The sequence below is a fragment of the Poecilia reticulata genome, linkage group LG3 (assembly GCF_000633615.1).
Source record: "Poecilia reticulata strain Guanapo linkage group LG3, Guppy_female_1.0+MT, whole genome shotgun sequence".
Lineage (NCBI taxonomy): Eukaryota > Metazoa > Chordata > Actinopteri > Cyprinodontiformes > Poeciliidae > Poecilia > Poecilia reticulata.
Genome location: NC_024333.1, coordinates 4827946 through 4850354, shown reverse-complemented (window position 1 = coordinate 4850354; position 22409 = coordinate 4827946). Strand labels below are relative to the sequence as shown.

General features: G+C 39.9%; 1 protein-coding gene across 1 annotated transcript; it reads left to right on the top strand.

Moving 5' to 3' along the window:
- The first annotated feature begins 5655 nt into the window (after nucleotides 1–5655).
- On the top strand, nucleotides 5656–13641 carry LOC103462202 (COUP transcription factor 2-like). Its single transcript, XM_008404852.2, has 3 exons — nucleotides 5656–7601; nucleotides 9574–10098; nucleotides 12363–13641. The coding sequence occupies exons 1-3, from the start codon at nucleotides 7088–7090 to the stop codon at nucleotides 12635–12637; spliced, it is 1314 nt and encodes a 437-aa protein (XP_008403074.1). The 5' UTR covers nucleotides 5656–7087; the 3' UTR covers nucleotides 12638–13641.
- Nucleotides 13642–22409: the final 8768 nt, after the last annotated feature.

Below are 22409 nucleotides of genomic sequence, written 5' to 3'. Positions count from 1 at the left end.
AGAAAATTTAAGGGTTTTAGGTGCGCCTTATAGTCCGGAAAATACGGTAAATTGGTGTGAAATAAGTGGTATAAAGTGTGAAATACATTATGTTTCAGGCCTCTTTACTCTGACACACCTAAGTAAAATCCTGCACGCAATTGTTACCTAATTATTAACCTTTTATGAAACAGAGGCAAAAAGAACATTGCAATATATATATAATATAATCCATTTACAATATAATTGCACAATTTGACATTTAGAAAATAACGCCAATTTTAAAAAAATCTGATGTTTTTCAATAAAGTAGTAGGAGGATGGTGCAGCATGTTCTTTATCACTTGAACAAACATATTCACGTGTGACTTTAATTGTGTTTCTTTTTTAATGGAAATGTTGCAAATGTGATATTAGCGGAATATCGACAAAGTTTTGCTCACGTTTGTAATTGGAAAGTAGCCACAGAAGTCTGAATAAATTTGAAACATGTTTACCTTTATTTTCTGTCATAAATTATAATATGTGTTGTCAGATTAAAACACATATGCTGGAAAAGAAAAACTAACAACCTTTAAGCAGGAATTAAAGCCCACATTTGTGTATTAAAAATGTCTGTTATTCTCTGATATAATATTCTAACCTTAAATACCATGCTTTCATGACCCGTCTTCGGGTCAGCAATGCAGTACATATCATCACATAATGTGATTTTGTGGATATTTTCTTCTTCTGTCTCTTACAGTTGAGATACCTGTGATGAAAATTATCGACATGTCGATTCTTTGTAGGTGAGGAATCTTGAAACACCGTTTGTATCAAATACTTGTTTCCTCCACAGAATTTGTTGTTTGCATCAAAAGCCTCCATCGTGGATCATCGTGAAACTGCTGATTCTCTGGATTCTCCAGCCAGAAGACTCTGGGTTCTCTCAGAATCTTCTGGCTGGAGTGTACTTTTAGATCCCGCTCCTAACTTCATGACCATAATGAGCTTACATCACATCACTGTTTACTCCAAATCCCGAGAATACTCCTGGATTCCTGCGTATTTCTTGAAGCTGGTGAGAAAATACACAGGCCTAAATACTTTGATTATGGGATGCAGTTGCTGCGGTATTGTCATAAAGAGTTGATTGATTTTTTTCTCTCTTTTTTCCATTGAGGTCTTATGACGAAGCGTTTGGCCCTGGGTGAAGTCTTCTACTGCACATCCCAACAACCCTCTACATGGACTAGACTTTGTAGTGGTCAATCCATCTGTAAAAATTATATCTCATGCTCTCTGAACCACTGGCTCACAGTTTGAGCCAGATGGATTCTGACATTGTCTACTTGGGATATGTCCATGTCGTCAGGAAGTAAAAGCAATCTATTGATGGAAAAAAAATATCTGATCCTTCGGTGTATTCAGGTGGCTAACTAACACAGTCTGCTGGGCGCGTAATGTTACCAGCATTACAGTGCCAAAAGTATTCATACGCTTTGAAATGTTTCACATTTGTGCACTTTGATGTGACACACAGGTAACATGTAACTGAGAAGTGGAATGGTACATAGTTTTATAAACTAAAATCTTAAAAGTGTGTTCTGCAGATGTCCCATTTACTCTGACATCCATATGTAAAATATATGTTTATAACATTCATCACATCTTTTTTTTTACACAAAGAAGAATGAGTAATTTCAGGGTGTCTTGTCACGTTAAATTAAATTAAGTCGCTGCTGGCCACGCTCCCCCAACTCAATGTTTACACTCTTACATAAAAATGGCTACAAACTGATGCACAATTATGCGAAATTATACTTCTGCTTTGAAAAGCAGAAGTGGAGCCTCCTGCACAACCAGTAAAGATGCAGCAAGTAGTTTCTGGATGATGTCGACAACAAAAGACTTTTCTTTTCCAGCAGCCATTGTGCAGAACATACTGTGGAACATACACTTGACTGGGGTTGCTAGGCTCTAGATTGTGACTTAACAATAGAGAGGCTTTTGAAACAGCTCATTTTCCAGACACGGAAACATATAACCTTTCTACCAAAAAACTGCTGAGTGTTTTGTTTTGTTTTTTTAACACTTGGGCTGTTTCTAGAAGCTGCAGAGACCCAAATGGAAGTACAAAAATGTACAAACTGTGAATTTTTTATAATATTTTCTACTTAACAAAGAAAGAAACAGCTCAGCCCCAAACTTGTGGCTATTTGGCTCCTACACCGTGGCTCAGAGCCACGGTGAAGCTGGTATGGACATTTTCATAAGATATATCACATCAGATCATTATAAAATAGACCAAAAGTATTTCACTACTGAACTGTTTGGTCATGTTTAATTGCAAATTGATGGAATTTTAAAAAAAAATTCTGAACATTTTTTCCCCCCAAAGATAATGGCTGGCCACGATCCCATCAGCTTGTTTTGTTTTTCTTTCAGAAATGAGTAAATTGAACCTTCTAGGAGGAAAAAAATCTAAGAACCACAGAATGTGTCTTCTCAGGCTTTATTTTACTATTTGTAAAATAAACAAGTGAGATGAAGCCAGTGTGAAAAATGCTCCCACTCTGCAAGCAGTGAGCCAGCAGTGGCTGCTTCCTGCCGCGCTTTAAACAGCCACATCCTTTTTGGCGGTGCACCCACAGCAGGTCTGTCCCAGTCAAACTCTCCCTCGGTTTGCCTCCAATTAGCACGGCTTGCAGTTTTCCCCGCCGGCGAAGAGTCTCGAAAGGGCAAAAAATATTTCAGTATTTACCGTTCAATTGCTAAAACTGTGGCTAATAATACTCAAACAGATAAAGAGGGGATTTATTACTGCAGTAAACAAAATAAAGGTTTCTCCTCTCTACCCAGCGAGGTGAAAACACTGAAGCTCGTTGTGTGGCCGCAGTGAAGAACATGGCAGCATGGTCAGCCTTAGGAGTCATGTGGAGATGGTCATTAAGACAGTTTAGAGCTGCAGTATGTAACCTTTACAAAGATATGTTTTTCCATGTTTACTAAAACTGTCACCACATCATGACAGTATGGTATGAGATAATTTTTATAAAAATGTATAAAAAAAGCACAAAAAAACAAGCTCCTTCACTTCCTCCCAGTGCTACTATCATAGTCCGCTCTCAGTCAATAAACAACAACAATCAGAGCAAAGAGGAGGGTCTTAGCGGTGTCAATCAACTTCCTGTACGCTGCGTCAATTCGCTAATGGAGGAAAATAAAATATACTGTTACAAGAACGCTGTTTATCCATCATCATCTGTGGCTAAGCTAACTAGCCGTAGCATTCATGGCAGGCTATATTGTGGTGAACCAGCTGTAGCTTAGCAAAGAACAAGCGGGAGGGGACTGAGCACAAGAGTGATTGACATCGCTAAGACCCTCCTCCTGACTGATTGGTTGTTTCTGACCGAGTGGTAGAGGAGTTAGATTTTTTTCAGGAGTTATCTGCCTTAAATTATACTGGCACAACATAATAATTTTAAGAAATATGTAAAAATAAATAAATAAATAAAAGTTACATTTTGCAGCTTTAACTTAAACTGTCTTTGTATGCTTCATTGGACAATGGAAGGATTTTATTTCACTTAAAAAAGCAAACAACAAAATGAGCCGCGTTGTTGTAAGAAATAAACAAAAGTCAACATTATAAAGGGGTGCAACAAAGAAACAGGGGAGGTAATAAATAATATTGTCAATATAATAAGTATTGGACATATTGTGTGTCCTTTAATGGAATAATGTCTTGGTTCTCTGAGAAGCAGTTTTATTAGTTGGCCCTGTACTCAATGATAGTCATTCCTGTCTCCAAGAAGAAGAAAAAAGCGCCTATTTTCATTTAGCACATGCTAGTAGCAGACACAAAGAATCAGCACTTTTACTGTTACAGTTACCGACATGATGCTACCGTAATTAGTTCAGTTACATTTAAACTTGGCAACTTTTTCTTTTTCAACTGTAATAAATGTGATATTCAATTGACCTGTTATGACTCAAATTTTGGGTGTCCGTCCCCCTCTGCTGCGTCCTGCTGCATCGTTGTGGAAAACCTATATCTGCGGCGTATAGTCTGGAAAATACGTAGGTTACAGTACATAAACCCCAAAAATGCTTCAGTCCGTCTATTTATCCGACGACTGTTATTATAATTGCAAACATCTACTATGTTTCTGACAACTGAGAAAGAATAACAGAGATATGAATACAGGTTTGTTTGTTTTTTCTCTTTCTGCAGGTGCAGAAGCAGACTTCTAGGGTGTTGACTTGTATTGCCTCTAAGCTTCTTTCTCTCCTTCTTTCCCTTTAAACATTTACCCCACTGTTCTTCCTTTGTTTTCTCCTTTCTTTTCCATCCTTTACATTTGAAATAAACTCAAAGCAATTTCTAATATAGTTTCACATATCAAGTAGAGTGTCATAGTAAAAGCTGAAATGTCCCATTTGTGAAAGTAAAATGCTTTGGGCCTCACCTTAACAACCAGACAACAATACGGCTTCTTTGAATGATGGGATTTCTTCTCTGAGGCCTTTTCTTACAGTACAACTACGTGATCCATACACAAGAGTGAACATACTGAATGACCAGAAGAGAAAATCACGTGAATCATACATCTGGCTCAAGATCTTTGAGATGTAGTACTGATGTGGAAAGTATCACAGATTGTAGAAAATTTCAGATTGATCCGCAAACAATTAGAAGACACGTTGTTGACTATATACAAACGTAAAACTGTTGGCACATCTCATACAAATGTGTGAAAAGTTTAAATAATTATATCTTTTCTAGAAGTAACATAATACTGGTAGAACCCTCCAGAATGGTTATTGAAACGTATCTCAAAAAGTTAATGATCCCATGGACCGTAACAAGTTTCCCAAGACCAAAGCGTCGCAGATCCTCCACCAAACTTAACATGTGCACGGGATGATTTCCCACGTTTTAGCGTGTTTGTTACTACCAAGCCCAATCTACTCTCACCAACAGATACGGTTCCAGTTAAAGCCCCAGTAGAGTTCACCAACTGGTTAGCATAAAAGGTGTCTGCTGGTTGTTATGGAGACGTGGTGGCAGCTTGGTGAACTGCAGCGCTTTTCTGCATCTCTCTAAGAGTGAACTCTGAAGTTTAGTTTTTTTACCTTCCGCTCAGGTTGTGTGATGATTAGATAAACATGACCCCTCTTCCAGCCTAGTGGGCAGTGGATGACAGAAATGGACTTTAGTGTCACATCACATTTGAACCCTGGAAAACAAATGGTTGTGGATTTCTATTTAGATGTTCCTAGAGTACCAGTAAAGTATAAACAATGAAAAATACTTCAGGTGACCTTATTTTATTTTTGTTAACCTTAGCCAGTTGGGAGCACTGTCGCCTTGCCAGCAAGAAGGTCTTGGGTTCGAATCCCACCCCTGGGGGACTTTCTGAATGGAGGTTGCTTGCTTTCCCTGTGCATGTGTGTGTTCACTCTGGCTTTCCCCCACAGTTCAAAAACATGACTGTTACAGTTGAAACCAGAAGTTTACATACAGCAAATAAAAAGATTCAAACACATTTTTTTCACCCTCAGTCTGAAGTTAAAGTTAAATCATACCATACTTCATACTGAAGTTATAAAGTTTGAAACACAATTATTCCTGATACTGACCAAATGTCGGAATTCAGAAAAGTTACAAAAAAGAATCTGTAAAAAAATGTTCTCGCCATGTTTTCTAACATTTCGCAAATACAAATAATTTTGGTAATTATGACCGACCTAAAATAACAGGTGCTTGGTCAGATTTTACTTTGGACAGTGAGAAAAAAAATATGCATGTCTCTTTTTATATGTCTATTGAGTCATGTGCCCCAAGTGGTGGTGTTAAAAACAATTAAAAAATTTCTTTACTCAAGTTTTTTTCTCCACACTGATTAAAAACAGCCAATTAAAGTCCTAATTCTTTAAAATTACATAAGATTACTGCAGCAAAATCAGATTTTTTTTTAGGGCTTTTTACACCGAGGTGACCATCTCCATGACTAAAAAGATTAAAAATGGTTGCGACAATCAACGAGGATTACATCTATTTTCAACTTGCTCTGAACTGTGTTTCACTTCAATGAAAGCAGTTCATTCGGCTCTTTCCGTGAATTAATGTCTGTGCAATTATCTCATGACACTAGGTGGCATCCGACAGCTGCAGTTAGGGACTTCTGACTGCCCAGTCTCTCCATAGCCAGAAGTGTTTGCGTTCATTTAGGAAATAATGGGCTTTCCTTTAAAAAAAAATAAAAAAAATTACATCTGCTGCAGAAAGGAGATGCGCTTTGACAGCATGTGTTGCAGCTAAAAAAAAGCCAGAACAAGTGCACACACTAACACACCCGCAACAGTGAAAGAACGGAGGACGGACGAAGGTATATGGACGCCCCCGTATTATGCAAATCCCAAGCCCCCGCACAGCTGCTGCCAGGCCGGCCATTCCTCGCGATGACTCCGCCCCTCCCTGAGTCTACGTAACCAAGCCGCGGTGACGTACGGATGCCTCTCTTTCCTACACTCTGCAAAGCATCATCAAAATCACCATCCATCAAGAACCGATTCATCCCCCTCATGCTCACCCCCTCCTCCTTTCTCTCTCTCTCCTTTCTCTCTCTCTCTCCTCCTTCGTTGTCTTTTTAATGTAACTTCTGGATGATCGGGAGAGCAGGGAGCGTCTGGAGAGCCTGGTCCGGTGACTCCATCTCTGCTGAAAGATCCACTCGCAAGGCATTCTGCTCATCATAGCTGGACACACGGACTGGAGGGGATCCGTTTGTGGAATAACGCCGCGCTTTCCTGTGGATTTCAGTTATGTTGATTTTTTTTTTTACCTCCTGGATGTTGGAGCGCATCAGACCGCTCTGAGTGAAGCGGTCTTCTTGGATTTTCAACGACTGTTTATTTTAGTCTCACATTATTAGTAGTGTTGCACCTCGGTGATCCAATGAAGGCAGTTTCAAAGCATCTAATGTGACTATAATTTTTGTTAAAAAAAAAAAAATGTCGGAGTTTCTTTAAGAGATTAAAATCGCGTGTGTTAAAAATTTCGGTAAAAAAAAAAAAAAATTAAAGTTGCTTGTGCAAAGTTTTGAAGACTGTCGGTATGGCTATGGTAGCGTGGAGAACCACGGAGGGCGTCGGGGACTCCCAGGGGACTCTCTCCTCCCCGGTGTCCCAAGTGGCACCTCTGTCTCTTCCCGGTGAACTGACGGGACACATGAACTCAGCGGCCTCTCTGGAAATACCCCAGGCAGGAGCGGCTCAGGGAGCACCGCCGCCCAATCTATCCGGCGCTTCCGCCGCGTCCACTTCCACTACCACCTCCTCCACGAACAACAACAGCACCTCCTCTTCTTCCTCCTCTTCTTCCTCCTCTTCCATGGACAAACAGCAGAGCCAGCAGATCGAGTGCATCGTCTGCGGGGACAAATCCAGCGGGAAGCACTACGGACAGTTCACGTGCGAGGGATGTAAGAGCTTCTTCAAACGCAGCGTCAGGAGGAACCTGTCGTACACCTGCAGGGCCAACAGGAACTGTCCCGTGGACCAGCACCACCGCAACCAGTGCCAGTATTGCCGCCTCAAGAAATGCCTCAAAGTCGGCATGAGGAGGGAAGGTACGGCCTGCCGCCCTCCTTTTGTTTGAAGCCCGGCAGAATACAGGCGGAAACTCAATTTCCCATTATCCACCCTGCTTTTATTCATCCGTCTACTTACCGTAACGCACGCGTCTTATAAACGCACACTTGCATAACGCAATATGTGTTTAGAATAACATTTGTTAACATCAAAAATATTTGCTCTGGGCAGTAATAGTGGAGAAAACCTACTTATGCTCCTCATTGCCTTTCTAAAACAGCGTTTATGTGAGGAGAATATTTTCTATTTTTGTCACTGAAAAAAATATTAATACTAGCTAGTAGGCAGTTAGCTAATAGAGGCTATTAACCTAAACTTATTTTTATATAAATATTTGGTATTATTAAATATATCCTTTATCTCAAAGCCAGTACATTTTTCTAATATACCAATATTAGCTGCTGGTATTACTTTCAAACTTGAATATTATTGACCCAACATTTGTGTAGCCTAGCATTTGTTTGAACTAGTGTGGGTTGTGATGTTATGTGAATGTATTCATCCCATTGTGTGTCTAAAATATAATTCCAGCCATGCATAAATCATGCATATTTTTTCCTCTAGAATTACTAGTATTGGCAAATATGAGCTAGTATTGGCTAATTTTTTGTTTGCTTGTTTTTTTATTATTTTTTTTATTTGAATTTTCTGATAAAAAATATTGTATGATAATTTGTCCTGTTGTAGAGAAAACCTATTTGATCATTTCTAAAATATCTTATATGTCTTTAGCTGGCTAAAAATATTACCATTAGCTTATATTCTTTTCAAAAGTAAATAGCCTTAATGGAGCATTTGTTGTAGCCTAATTTTGTCTCAAATGTATTTTTAAAATATATATTCAGTCTTTATTTCACCAGTAACGTTTTATATATTTTTGTCTTGCAAAAAAAAAAAAATACTAGCACTGACATATAACTGGCTTAGGGTGCTACTGTCCAATATTTTTAGAAAGCTGAATTTCTTAAATGGAACACATTTGTGAAAAGCAAATAGCGGGGCTCTGATAACGTGGATAAAAGCCATTTTATTCCGTTCCCCGTGTTCCTAGAATGTTTTATCCGTCTTTATCTCACAGATAGTGGGCTACTGTGCATTTCAGTGTAAACAGACGGGGTGTGAAATAATGTCCCAGCTAGCATCCTGTTGCATGTTTAACGTAAGCTATCCCTGTTGCCTTCACGGTCAGCTGGGTGAAACAACAAGAGAACCATGACATTGTAAGAAGTTCATTTTCGACAGCGACACTGTGATATTTATTTTGTTGTAATTTTGACGTTTTTTATTAGTTTTGTTGAGATTTCAGCTTTAAAGAGCGAGGCTTAAAAAAATAAAACAACTGCATTTTGTGGGTTTATGTAAAATCCGTGTCAACATTTATAATGTATGCAGGTCATACAGGCTCAGAGGTGGCCTACTGTAGCATAGTGCTGCTAGTTATAGGCTTTCTTATTTTGATTATTTTTACATTATAAATTCAAATTCCTTTTTTTAAATTTGGATCACATTCCAAACAGATATACCCCAAAAAGTGGTTTTCTCCATTTAAGACCGAAGACAAATATTTCCAGGTGAATATAAGCTAGTTTATGACTCAGTTTTAATTGTTAAAGACAAACTGAAATAACCGCTAAGGCCAACAGAAACCCCCGCTACTACGTGCAGGTCGCGGCCTACAAATAACTGGATTTTTTTCCATGTCACAATCCTGAATGTGACTTTTCTGACCAGGAGCTGTCTAAAACTATTATTAGTTGCAATTTAGCTTCCCACTGTCGACTGTAGAAATAACCGGAGTGGACAGAAGAGACCGTGTATGTCCCGTTGCTTTTCATTGGCATCTGTTGCTATGAAAGATCCCCAAGTGCGGGCTGTTCTTTAAATGTCAGCTGGGCTGCATTGGTAGTCTGTTTTAGTTTGACGTGACATCTCTGCTGCTTATTGTTGCAGCCGTGCAAAGGGGCAGGATACCTACGCAGTCCTACCACGGCCAGTTCGCGCTGACTAACGGGGACCCTCTGCAATGCCACTCCTACTTGTCCGGGTACATCTCCCTGCTGCTGCGGGCCGAGCCCTACCCGACCTCCAGGTTCGGCTCCCAGTGCCTGCAGAACAACAACATCATGGGGATTGAGAACATCTGCGAGTTGGCGGCGCGGATGCTCTTCAGCGCCGTAGAGTGGGCCCGGAACATCCCGTTCTTCCCGGACCTGCAGGTGCCGGACCAGGTGGCCCTCCTCCGCCTCACCTGGAGCGAGCTGTTCGTGCTGAACGCCGCCCAGTGCTCCATGCCCGTCCACGTCGCCCCGCTGCTGGCCGCCGCGGGCCTCCACGCGTCCCCGATGTCCGCCGACCGGGTGGTAGCCTTCATGGATCACATCCGGGTCTTCCAGGAGCAGGTGGAGAAGCTGAAGGTGCTGCAGGTGGATTCAGCGGAGTACAGCTGCATCAAGGCCGTCGTGCTGTTCACCACAGGTAAATATGTTCGGAATATTTACTCCAGTACACACTGAAGTAAAGATTTTATGGAAAACTGGACATTTGAACAACGAGGAAAATTAGTTATTATACTCAACCACAATTACTGTGAATAAAATAAACAACAATCAGCACATTGCTACAAGTAACAAGCATGAAAAAAAACTTTAATCATGATTAGCAACTTCGATCTTTACAAGACGTAAAACTTGGCAAATTTAGTTTTAAAGTAATTATTTGTAATTCTGTTAAGGTTTTTATTGTGACAGGAACGTGCTGGAGTCCCATTTGAAGAGAAGGGCTAAAGATTAGGGTAATGGCAAAGAGGCATTCCAACCTCAAAGACAAAGTCAAAACATGCAGAAAGACAGTCAGCAGTTAAAAAGAGTTTAGTTTTTTAATGTTAATTATTTAGAACGGTATTAATATTTTTTAACATGCAGTGTTTTTTTATTTAATCAAAGTAAATATATATAAACTACTAAAAATTGATATTCCTTCAAGAGATATTTGTTTAAATTAAACTTTACTGTCTGTCCAAAATGTGACAGAAATTATTCTTTAACATAGTTTAATGTTAAAAACATACATTCAAGATAAAATAAAAGAGACACAATAATAAAACCCACATTCTTACAGAACAACCTGGCAGGAACTCATTTTAAGTCTAAATCTCAGATGGGTGTTAATAGTTTTTTTTTTTTTTGCTTTACTGATGTTATTTACAGTGTTGTTTACTTCTACTCCTTTAGCATCTTGTGTACTAAATATTTGTTTATCCAAGACTCAAAAGGAAATGAAAGAGTTCTGAAAAGCTGCTTTGAATCTCCATAGCATCCAAATGAGATTTAAACTCATAGCGATCAAAATATATCTTCATAAACCCCTAAAGGAGGTTGTGTCGTCCGACAGTCAACATCGTAATCCTGCATCCTCAAATCAAGTGGTGATGAACTGTTTTCCAGGCTCCAGTAATTACATTTTACTTTGTGTGATCCTTAACCGTTACATTTTAAATATTGTTTTTAATTCCACAAATACTTTGAAGTATTAGGAAAAAAATAAGATAGTCACAAACAGGTTGTGCTCAGCTAAACTCCCAGCCCCCTTTAACGGCTGAGCCGCTGGATCGAAAGGAACGAGCAGCGGCAGCGGAGTGAAAAATAAAAGAAGCTCCTCTCTCTAGGTCTATTTCGGTCCCCATGAGCACATCTGAGCACGTGTCTTTAAACTGGGACACAGTAGCCTTTCTTTAACCCCTGCTGCCACGCGGCCTGCAGCGCTGCAGTGGCGGCAGGCTGCAGTAGCAAAACATTTGATCCAGTGCAGCAGCACCGCTCTGCCAGACGTGGCTCTGCTGGATTCCTCTGCGACAATTTTGGAGGTTTTAGTCGAGCGCCGTCGTCATCTTTGATCGCAGGAAGCGTTGGACTGAGGAGACAGATGAACTCCTTTTCACCACCCACAGCACGGATGATTGAACCTTTCGCTGTTACATGTCAGGTTGTTACCTGACCACGACTGAATTGCTGTTTCCGTCTCAGTGGCTGTTATTTTATTTTTTTAACCTGCTTTGATCCCCTGAGATGTAGTAGGATGTTTTAGCAGAGCTAAAGATCTTTAGCATTCCTCGCCTCATTGTGTACCTAGGCATGCTAGTGAATGCTACATTCCTCTTCTCTAATGAACGTTACAACACAAAAGACGGATTCTACTTATATCTGCCCTTTTCTGAGCTGTAGAATTAGGTGAAAATGGAAAGACTCTCTCTTCACTTTTAGCTGTTGTTTAACAGGGACGCACCGATCCACTTTTTTCACTCCCAATACCGATGCCGATATCTGAAATTTAGCATTGGCCGCTACCGATCCGATACAGAAAAACAGTGCTGAATTGACTTAAAATGCAACATAAATGTACTGAATTACAAATGTCATTAATATCTCTGCACCAGTACAGCTCATTTAAATACACCAATAGCTTCACAAGATTGGTCAAACATGTAAAAACAACTTCAATTTGTCCCGTCGGTGCAAGTAGGACTATAACAGCCAATGTTAAATAAATATGAAAGAAACTGAAACTGACAAAATCAATAGGTTGACTATTTTGGTCAAATGTGAAAAATATAAACTACAATAAATTCTCCTTTAAATGGTGCAGAAAGCACAGATATCGATATTGGATCAGTGCATCTCTGTAAATGAAACCACCTGTCCTGATTTTCTAATTTTTTTTCTCCATGTTTCCTCTTGGCGCAGACGCCTGCGGCCTGTCGGACATGGCCCATGTGGAGAGCCTCCAGGAGAAGTCCCAGTGCGCGCTGGAGGAGTACGTGAGGAGTCAGTACCCCAACCAGCCCAACCGGTTCGGGAAGCTGCTGCTCCGCCTGCCCTCGCTGCGCACCGTCTCCTCCTCGGTCATTGAGCAGCTGTTCTTCGTGCGTCTGGTGGGGAAGACGCCCATCGAGACGCTGATAAGGGACATGCTGCTGTCCGGCAGCAGCTTCAGCTGGCCGTACATGCCCATCCAGTAGGCAGAAGGCTACAATGTTACATCTCCAATCGAGTGATTTGGGGTTTTTTTTGTTTTGTTTTGTTTTTTTTCCCCATGTAACCCAAAATTTTCTGCCAGAGGAATGAGATTATTTAAAGGTTAAAAAAAAAAAAAAAACATCATGGAATTCTACTAATTAATATCAGCGGTCTGCCTTATTTTACAAAAAGGGTCCTGAACGAAATGAAGAACAGGAAATGATTTCAAATCACAGACAAAATAAAAAAAAACGAAACACGACACAAGTTGACTGCTTATTTTGGACTGTTATTTCTTTTCTTTTTTTTGTAATTGTGACGGTGTATGGACGCTTTAACAAAACGATATTTATTGGACCTGTGTGTATATTTATCGTGCTTGTAAATTATGTTTCCGATCCTTTTGCTTTCTAAATGTTGCGTGTGTCGTTTTTTGCCCACGGTCAATGAGGAAACTGCAGGGAGCCTCTCGTGTGTGTTGATCTGTTTATTTCTAAGTTTTTTATTTGATTTTTGTCTCTGTTCTTGTTGATTTCATACCTTCCAGAAAAAAGCACTTTGGACTCAGTGAAAAATGGAAATATTTACAGCATTTGTTTTGAACCTTCCACACTAAAGCTCTGACTTAGTGGTTAATTGTTTTGTCATGTCCTGGTTATGAAATTGTTCTTTTTTTTTAAGAGAGAGATTACTCCTTTCTTTTTTTATTTACAAAAATATTCTCTTGTAAAAAAAAAAGAATTGTAGATACTTCTTGGCCAAATTTCCTCATTCTTCTTTTCACGATTGTGCAGATATGACTGTTTGCCTTCTGTGACGATGTTAAAAGCGGCTCATTTCTTTTGGGTTTTAGCAGATATGTTCAGTTTGCTCCTGAGATGTTGCGGCTGAGTGAGGCTGACTGTCAGGAAGCTGCCGGGTATTTTTCTACTCAGAGGGGTTTACGCTCAGACCCCACTCCCCGTCACGTTTATTTCACTCACACACAAAAAAGAAAAAAAAAAAACAAACAATGGCACAAGGAGATTATTGATGATTACATTACCAAATAATGTGTTTCCACTTTTTTTTTTTTTTTTTTTTGGTTGTCTTAGAGATTTTTAAAGAGCAACATCTTCCCCGGCTGAGAGACAAATGGACTTGATGGGAATCATGTGTTTATATGAACCCAGGCCACTCACTTGCACAACCTGCTCCGTTCAAAGGGTACGAATGTGTGTGTGTGTGTGTGTGTGTGTGTGTGTGTGTGTGTGTGTGTGAATGCGTGTTCATGTGTAACTATCCAACAGGGGACATGCGTGTCATTTTACACTGACCAACAGGGGACTCACCGTTGAAGAGGGGACATTTTGTAGGTCCCCTCTTGGAAATGACCCTGTTTTAGGGTCAGGGGTTGCAGTTAGGACTAAGGTGTGAATTGACTTTTGGTTAGGGTTAGGAAAAGGGTTAGGTATGTGATGGTTAGGGTTAGGAAAAGGGTTAGGGTTAGGCTGTAGAAATGAATGGAAGTCAATGGAATGTCCCCTGTTGGATAGTAGCGTACGACTGTGTGTGCGTGCGTGCGTGCGCATGTGTATGTATGTGTGTGTGTTCCTTTGTGTTTTTTTTTCTTTTTCTGACAACCACTCTGATGTACTGTGAAAGTTAACATATTGGTACCTTATTAAATTATAACTCAAGATTTATACATAAAGTGTACTTTGTTTATTTCAATTTATCATTTATTTCACTTGATGTTTCATGAAAGCAACGTCAAACCGAGACTGTAGGTGTCAGAATATGATTTTTTTTATTATTATTTAGATTATTTTTTGTATTATTATTGTTTAGAATTGAAGAATATTCTGTGGTGTTCTGGAGTCGGGTTCTGGCCCCTGGCTGGAGGGTTTTAGTCAAACAAATTAATCCCAGTGGCAGTGACAGCTGCACGTTGGTGCCATGATGTGCAGATCCTCTGCAGGAGAGAGAGAGAGGAATAACAACTGACACCATTAATGCAAACTACTTTCATTTTCATTCTAAATGAATAATGCAGCATTTTAATTCTGATTATATATCAAATAAATACATTTGTTTTCAGAAACTATTCACATAGCAAACAAGGAAATTACATGTTTTAGCAACTGGATATGTTGTTTTTTCCCCTCTCCTCCCCCCCACAATTCTCATAAATATTTTTTAACATACAAGTTAACACCTCCGTTTAGGCTGTTTCCCTTCATAAAGGAGCGAGGGTAAAAACTCTGGAGGAGGAAGAATGAAACAAGGATCGTGTCTGCGGTGGCAGATTGAAGAAGACAGAGAGGATTAAGGCAGCTTCTTTCCTTCTTAGTGGACAGAGAGCTAATGAGGGGCCCCTGAGTGCTCTGTCACTACAGTTTACCCTGAGGAGGATGAAGCCGGGCAGTCCACGGCCCCTGGGCGCTCCGGGCCAAAAGGCCAACATGAAACAATGGAGCATTTTTCCCACACACGTACAGGTCCGAAAAACCGACAGGAAAAAGAAGAGAAGAAAAAGAAGAAGAAGAAAAAAAGCGGAGAGTGAACGGAGCTGGTTGAGATGATGCTGGGAGAAACCGGGTTCAGACTGAGGTCTGTGGAGATGAAGTTGCAGTTCCGCCCCGAGAAATGGGTTCAGAAATCCGAACCTGGAGGGTTTTGGATCAGTCAGATATCATATCATGTATGACAGAAAGCCTTCAGCTCTTATGCGCATTTAATAACTCATCATCCACAAATAATGCTGATAGGTCGATGCAACCCTAGTGAGCCGCTTTTTTTTGTTGTTGCTGCTGCTGTTACAGATGTACTTCTACTGTAACACTTTATTTTTACTTTCGAGGAATAAATATGTGGATTTAAATTTTACGCCACAAAAACTGTGACGTTTATCAATTGAGATCCACGCATAATTGCGTCGCTTGTTTCCCTTCGGTTTTAAATAGTTTAGGCCACAGGCTGGCGGTGGGTTCAATGTGCGTTATTCAGTGTGGGATATTACAAAGTTTTCTTCTTCTTCTTCTGTTCTACTTCTTCTTATTATTATTTCTCCGATTGAATTTCGCTGCTTTACTGGCGCTTACAGACGATTAATCAATTATTGTTCTGCTGCTTTAAATCTGGACTGCTTTTAAGTAATTAAATATTCATGTAAAAATTTTAAGACTAAAATCATAGATGGTTTATGGTGAAAATCCATTAAAAGAACGACGCGTCATTCTCCTTGCTAACTGTGCCCCAAGTGAGCAGACAATTCGGAAATAAATGCATAAAATGAAAAAAAAAAGAAGAAAAATAAAAAGAAATTAAATTAAGTCGTATAAGCAAAGAACTCTCCGCTTCTGTATAAACCCTCAAACTCGTTTTTTTTTTTTAACTGTACGAGTAAACTAAAGGAAAACTCGTATACGGCGGATGAAAACACATCCTTTCTACTGTTTAGCTAAAAGTTTACATGCGGGTTTCTGAGTACTTATGATTTTTATTTCCAGCAACATTCATCAGGGTTGTATATCAAAACACAAAAAGCGAGAAATACATAATTCCAGCAGTTTTATGGACTCCCCACCCCCTAAAATCTTAAACTAACCAATTCATAACACAACGTATTTTTCTTTTATTCTTTTCTTACAATACTTGTAATCTTTACGTTATTTTCCTACGTTATTTTTTGATTAAATAAATAAATAAAAACAATTACAAAAAAGAACAGGAATAATAATAATAACAAAATAATAGAAATAAATACATAAATTAGCTCTGCATAAACCTCTTCGTCCGACTTATTTATAGAACAACGACGTCATTTCAGTTCACACGCCAGGCTTTATTATAACTTTTGCTTGCAACCGCAAACATTTAAATTCGCTTTGAATAAACTTAACGAATTGTTTTTTATTATTATTCATTTTTATTTTATTTTATTATTCCAAAACGGTGTAACGCTTTACTACTTACTATAAGCGCCATTTTGAATATGAAAAATTATCATAAACATACATTTTCAAAGATAATAATAATAATAATAATAATAATAATAATAATAATAATAATAGGGTTGCATATCGCAGCTGCAGCTCCTAATGTTATTTTACTGGCGCATCTGAGCATGCTCAGATTGTATTCCTTTGCATTTAGTTATTCTATTTTATTTAAACAAGGCTTTTAAAAAGCATCATTAAGCAGGTTGATTGTTTTTGTTTTCTGTTATGCAGATGACTCAATTTTGTGCTTATTGGTTAGATATGAATTCAAACAAATATCACAAGTCCTCTTTCCGGACTAATAAGTCAGAAGTCAGCATTGCAACATGGCTGCCATCAGTTTATTGGTCGGATGTTGATCTGCTGCAGGACTGGAGGTGAACAGGAAGGACTCCTGATTGTTTTGTCCCTTTGAACAGGAAGTGGAAGCGTCAGGTTCACAGTTTGGACTGATGGCCCAGAACTCTCAACATGAGAGGCAGGAAACGTTAATAAGAAACCAACAGCGACTTTACATCATGTCGAATGTAAGTTTGGGAAATAAATGACATTCATAAGGTTTCTCCAGAGGTCAGCCAAACCATAAATTTGTCCACTTCTACACGTTGACTCACTCTGCAGTGTCGGGAACAGACATGTTAAACGTCCTTTTGCATATTTCTTATTCCCCCTTTTCCACCAAATTGCCCCTATATATCCCGTCCTCCTCCTCAGACGGACACCGTGCCACTCTGTCTGGCTCCTCTGGAGGCTGGAAGCTGACGAGGTTCCCCCACACCGTTTCAGTGACACCCCCCCTCCGTGACCATTCTGGCCTTTCAACTGACACCAACCAAAAAGCAGGCAGGGGCGGACAGAGGCACATCAAGCTCTGGAGTTATTTAATATAATTTACAAGTCCATCTTAAATTTTCTCTGACAAAAAAAAAAAATCCCAAATCTGCCTCTTTTTTTTTCTCACATTGAAAAACAAAAAACAAAATGCTAATTTACACCCAGAGAGGCGAGGCTGCGGCGCCACGCCTCACTGAGCCCATCTGATGCTCACACGGACTTAAAAGCAGGCAATATTGGAGGACGCCTGTCTGCAGAGGAGCCCCCTTCTTTGCAAAACATTTCAACGACAGAGGAGAGAGAGGAAAAAAAAACCCACAGCAATCAACTCAAGGACTGTACAAAGAACGAGCCGGCGTTGCTAAGAGACAGATGCAGAATAACCTCCACCAGAAACCTGACCATGACCCTTCCTCCGCCTCCTCCGCCTCCCAAACAGTCTCTGCCTCTCCCACCCAATTACTACAGAACATTAAAGACCACCTCTGTCACATTAAATCTGAATGCCAAGGAGAAAAGGGAGTGGAGGGTGGAGGTGGGGGTTTATGAGGATGTTGCGCGGAAGACTTTTGGAATACTTGCTGAAGTGAGAAAACAGTTTCTCTGTCTTTCTTTCTTTTCATTTTTTCCCCTCTCCATTTGGTTTGGTTGCAGCAGGCCTGCAGGACGGCTGCTGGTGTGTTTCATATCCAGGCTGAGGGGGACGACAGGCGGCGTTTGGGACGGAGGCAGGGATGAGGTGGAGGAGGGTGGAAGGAGGTGGGCAGAGGGAATCTGTCAGACGAATGAGAAGATGAAGATTTGACAGAGAGGTGACAGAGAGTTCAGCTCGTACGAGGCCTGTCGATTAGTGCGTGTGTGGCTGACAGGTGGAATCCCAGGGGCGCGTCTGTCACCGCAGCCTGCTGCCAGGCCGAGGCGGTGGCCCCCCCTGCTCCATCACCACCACCACCACCCAACCAACCCAGCGGAGAACACCCACGGGTGGGGACTCAGCGCTGACGTCGCGGCTCCTCATTGGCTGCTCGCCGGCGGCTCAACCCACCAACCAGGGCCCAGATTAAAGCTTTATTGTACACAGAAACCAGGGCGAAAGTCATGCTAATCCCCTGCTAAGACATCGCTGTCAGTGATCTGTTGCTACAACACTGTCCAAACAAGCCTGCAGGACCAACCAAGGTCACAGTACATTTAGTTTTTTTCTGCCCCTGGTGTAATGTTTATTTTTGCTGGTATTTAACATTTTCAATGCGACGGCAGACGAGACACTCCAGGTGTGCAGAGGTTAAAGAAGGACCTGCTGCTATTCAAGCTGCAGTATGGAACTGTTGTTAAAAAATATATGTATGAAATGATCACTATATTCTAACAGTATAAGACAGATAATCTGTAAAAAAAAAAGTAAAATTGAGCTCCTCTGCCTTCTCCCAGTGCCAAGAGTTGAAATGCACTCAGTAAGAAACAACCAATCAGAGCCAGGAGGAGGGGCTTAGCACTGTCAATCACTTTCATGTTGACATCCTTCCTCTTTCTGGTTCACTACAACGCAGCCTATGTTAGTTAGCATGGCCTCCTCCAACTGTAACTTGTTTCTGCTTTAGCAGCGTGGTCACGAGGTTGATAGACAGCGCTAAGACCCTCCTCCTGGCTCTGATCGGTTGTTTTTGAGGCATTTCTTCAGACGGCAATAGAAACTCAGGGGGAGGGGGTGGAAAACAGAGGGGTTTTTTTATATATAGATTATCTGTGTCATATTATGTCTCCCAACATGGTGACAGTTTTAACAAATACAGAGAAAATATTTTTGTAAAAGTTACATACTGCAGCATTAACATGCAAATCGTGGGTTTTCAAACATCTCTTTCCTTACCAGAACTGGAGGGACGAAGTAAAATCATACTGAGATGGGGAAAAAAACAAACAAATAACTGAATATGGTGACACAGATGAAAGTAAATGCAAATATAGTTTCTGGGGGAATATCAAGAGATGTATAATCCTAATCCCAGAATAAATGTGGCATAATCTCACTATCATACAAATTTAAAATTTTGAAAACCGTTTGTTTTATTTCAACTTATCAGAACATAAAGTTCTGATAAATTACGCAGAAGTTTTTATCTCTAATGTGACATAACATGTCAACCTGTATGCATAAATAAAATCAGCATTATGAAACATTTTTGCAAATCACTGTACAGGTGAGCTCCTGTTAGATCAAGTGACTACAGTTTCTCTTACTTATGTGACTACTAAACTCCATAAAAACACACACACACCCACACACGCACCCCCACGCGCACACACACACACGCACACACACACGCACACACACACACACACTCTCTCTCTCTCTCTTAGTGGAGTCATGGTGCTGCAGACAATAGACAAAGCACACAGTGGAGCCATGCAGTCTATGAACACATTAGATGAGACACACACTCGTGTGTAACAGAGCAGAAAGGCAGCGGTGGAGAGCGGCATGGCAGAGGGAGAGTCTTCACTGAGGTGAGTCTTCATCCTGACAGTGTTGGCAAACAGATCATCATGTGTGAGATGATCCAGATTGAAACACCTTGCTTTTAAAAAATGGCGCTCACCTTTATTCCGGGTTTGAAAGTTGGGACATTTTGGCTGAATGTGATTCTGGAGACGTCTGGAGACGTTTGAGACTTTTATGCAGGCAACAGCAATTTAGGAAAGGACCAATAAAAACCTTTGATAATAACAAAACACACAAAAGCTGAATAGGAGAAAACAGCAAATAAAATATACCAATAATAATAATAATATAATAAAATGTCTACTCTTAGAATCTCAAACAAACAAAAAAAAGGCAGTCAGATACGCTTTGATTCTCTCAGAGCTTTGACACAAAAGAGAAAACTTTCATAAAGTCAATCAAAGGTTTATCAGATTCTTATCGTTCTGCGTCTGTACCTACAGAGCAGCTCCACTGCAAACACTCCAACTCCGATTTCCTTTTCAGCGCCGCTGTACGGTCCATGATCATTCATGGGTCACAGGAATTATTGTCCGTGTGCTGTGACCTTTGACCTCCCAGTCTCCTGACTACTAGCAGTTTGTAATCTTGCTCATTTGGGAAATTGGATGACATCGGATAAGTAAGTCACCCAATTTATCTGACATTAATGTTTTTCCTCTTTATCTTTAGCATAAATTAAATAGAAAAGTGAGTATTAGGATATTATTTTTGCAACTTTTCAAAGATTAAGAAAGAGCATGAGAGAGGGGCAACCAATCATACTCAAACTTTGAGTGAAGATGTAGTTACATTCATGTGTCTTTGTGTTACTCCAAATTAAAGGTCAAAGGTATGAGCTGTTTTCTCTCAAAACCAAAGTTTTCTCTTTGGTTTTGAAGAATGTGTCCAGAACCCCCCGCCTCTCCCCCCCACATAATTTAAATTAATTTGTAATAATCTGACAAAATGAAGTCAAGAAATAATAATAAAACATAATAATGTGGAAAATGACATTTCTGCTATCATCCTATTATACAGTCAGGACCTATTATGGCTGATAAATAAAGGAAATTAATCCCGTTGTAAAAACTAGGGTCAGATTTGCATATCATTGTAATAAAAGAAGGTGAATGCCTTGTACAGGAATAAATTGGCTTGGGAGGGAGTTTGTAATTTTCTCACAGACAAATCTGATTGGTCTGTATAATTTGTAAGGTGTTATCATTTCTAACAACCCAGAGGGCCGGGATGAAGCAAAGTCGGGTCACAGCCACGCTATTTAATCGCACAACTTTAAACTTTCATCTCTTTTTTAAAGCGAACGTTTTCCCTTCCTCAAACTTTCTGATACTTTACCACATTATAAACACAAACTTCAATGTGATTTATTTGGAGTTTCTGGCACAAGGATGAGGTGTTTTTTTTTCTGGCTTTATTGAAATTTGTTAATTGCGCAAAATTCCAAAAAGGAAACACTTTCCATCACACGAGTCACATGATCAACAACCAGATGTCGCTACTGGTGGAAACCATGAAGATGAAGAAAACAGGAAGTGATTGGAGGATCATCATTGTGATCACTTGTTCACGTGTGATTTTAATTTGATTTCTTATTTAATAACACCGCAATTTGTGTTTCATCGACATTAGTGGAATATTGACAGAGTTCTTGATATTGCTGCCGACATGGGATTAAACTTTTGGTGAGTTCGGCCATGACCTGTCCTAACAACCAGGATAGGTCAAGGCCAAACCTTGAGACATTTAGGAAAGTTTAGAAAACATGATGTCAAGGTTTCACCATCACAGGCAGATCACCTGAAAACGAGATGAAATTAGTTATGCATTACCTTAATCTCCCCTTATTAAAGAGTGGCAAGATAGTAGCCATTTGTCCCACATTTAGCCACCAGCCACCTAGGAAATGATGCAGTCAGTTGAGACCAAATCTAAACTCAAGAACAAGTAAAAAGTTGACGTCTCAATGGGACCGTCTGGTCGAGACAAACCATGAAAAGACCGACCGCTTCATTCATGGTGAAAGGTTGCTCTACAAAGCATTGACATAACAATGTTCAAAATGTATTAATTTGAAAAGCAAGTAAACCTCTTCCATTTCAAAGATCAGGCCTTACTTAGTGCCGAAATGTCAAGTGTTCATTGAGGAGGCCACTGAAAAATGATCCCTTTATTTCAACATCGAGTTTTCAGCAAAGAGGTTTTATATTTGGAATAGAAAAGTTTCACATCAACGAGGTTCAAGAGCTTACAAATTAAATGGCCAGTATTATGTTACCTCCAGTTGTTGCATATATCAAACATGACTTAAAAAGAATTTGACTTCACAGTTTAATGGGCCTCTGTCTCTTTAAGAAGCTCCTGCTCTTTCCGACAGACCTGCAGGAAGTCAGGACAACGGTGCTCTTGTATTAACCGTTTAACGTTTTTTTTTTTTTTTTTTTAGGAGCACAG

Coding starts and splice junctions, on each gene's coding strand:
- LOC103462202 (XM_008404852.2), top strand. CDS start 7,088: ATGGCTATGGTAGCGTGGAGAACCACGGAGGGCGTCGGGGACTCCCAG. Junction 7,602..9,573: donor AGTCGGCATGAGGAGGGAAG/GTACGGCCTGCC, acceptor TTATTGTTGCAG/CCGTGCAAAGGGGCAGGATA. Junction 10,099..12,362: donor CGTCGTGCTGTTCACCACAG/GTAAATATGTTC, acceptor CTCTTGGCGCAG/ACGCCTGCGGCCTGTCGGAC.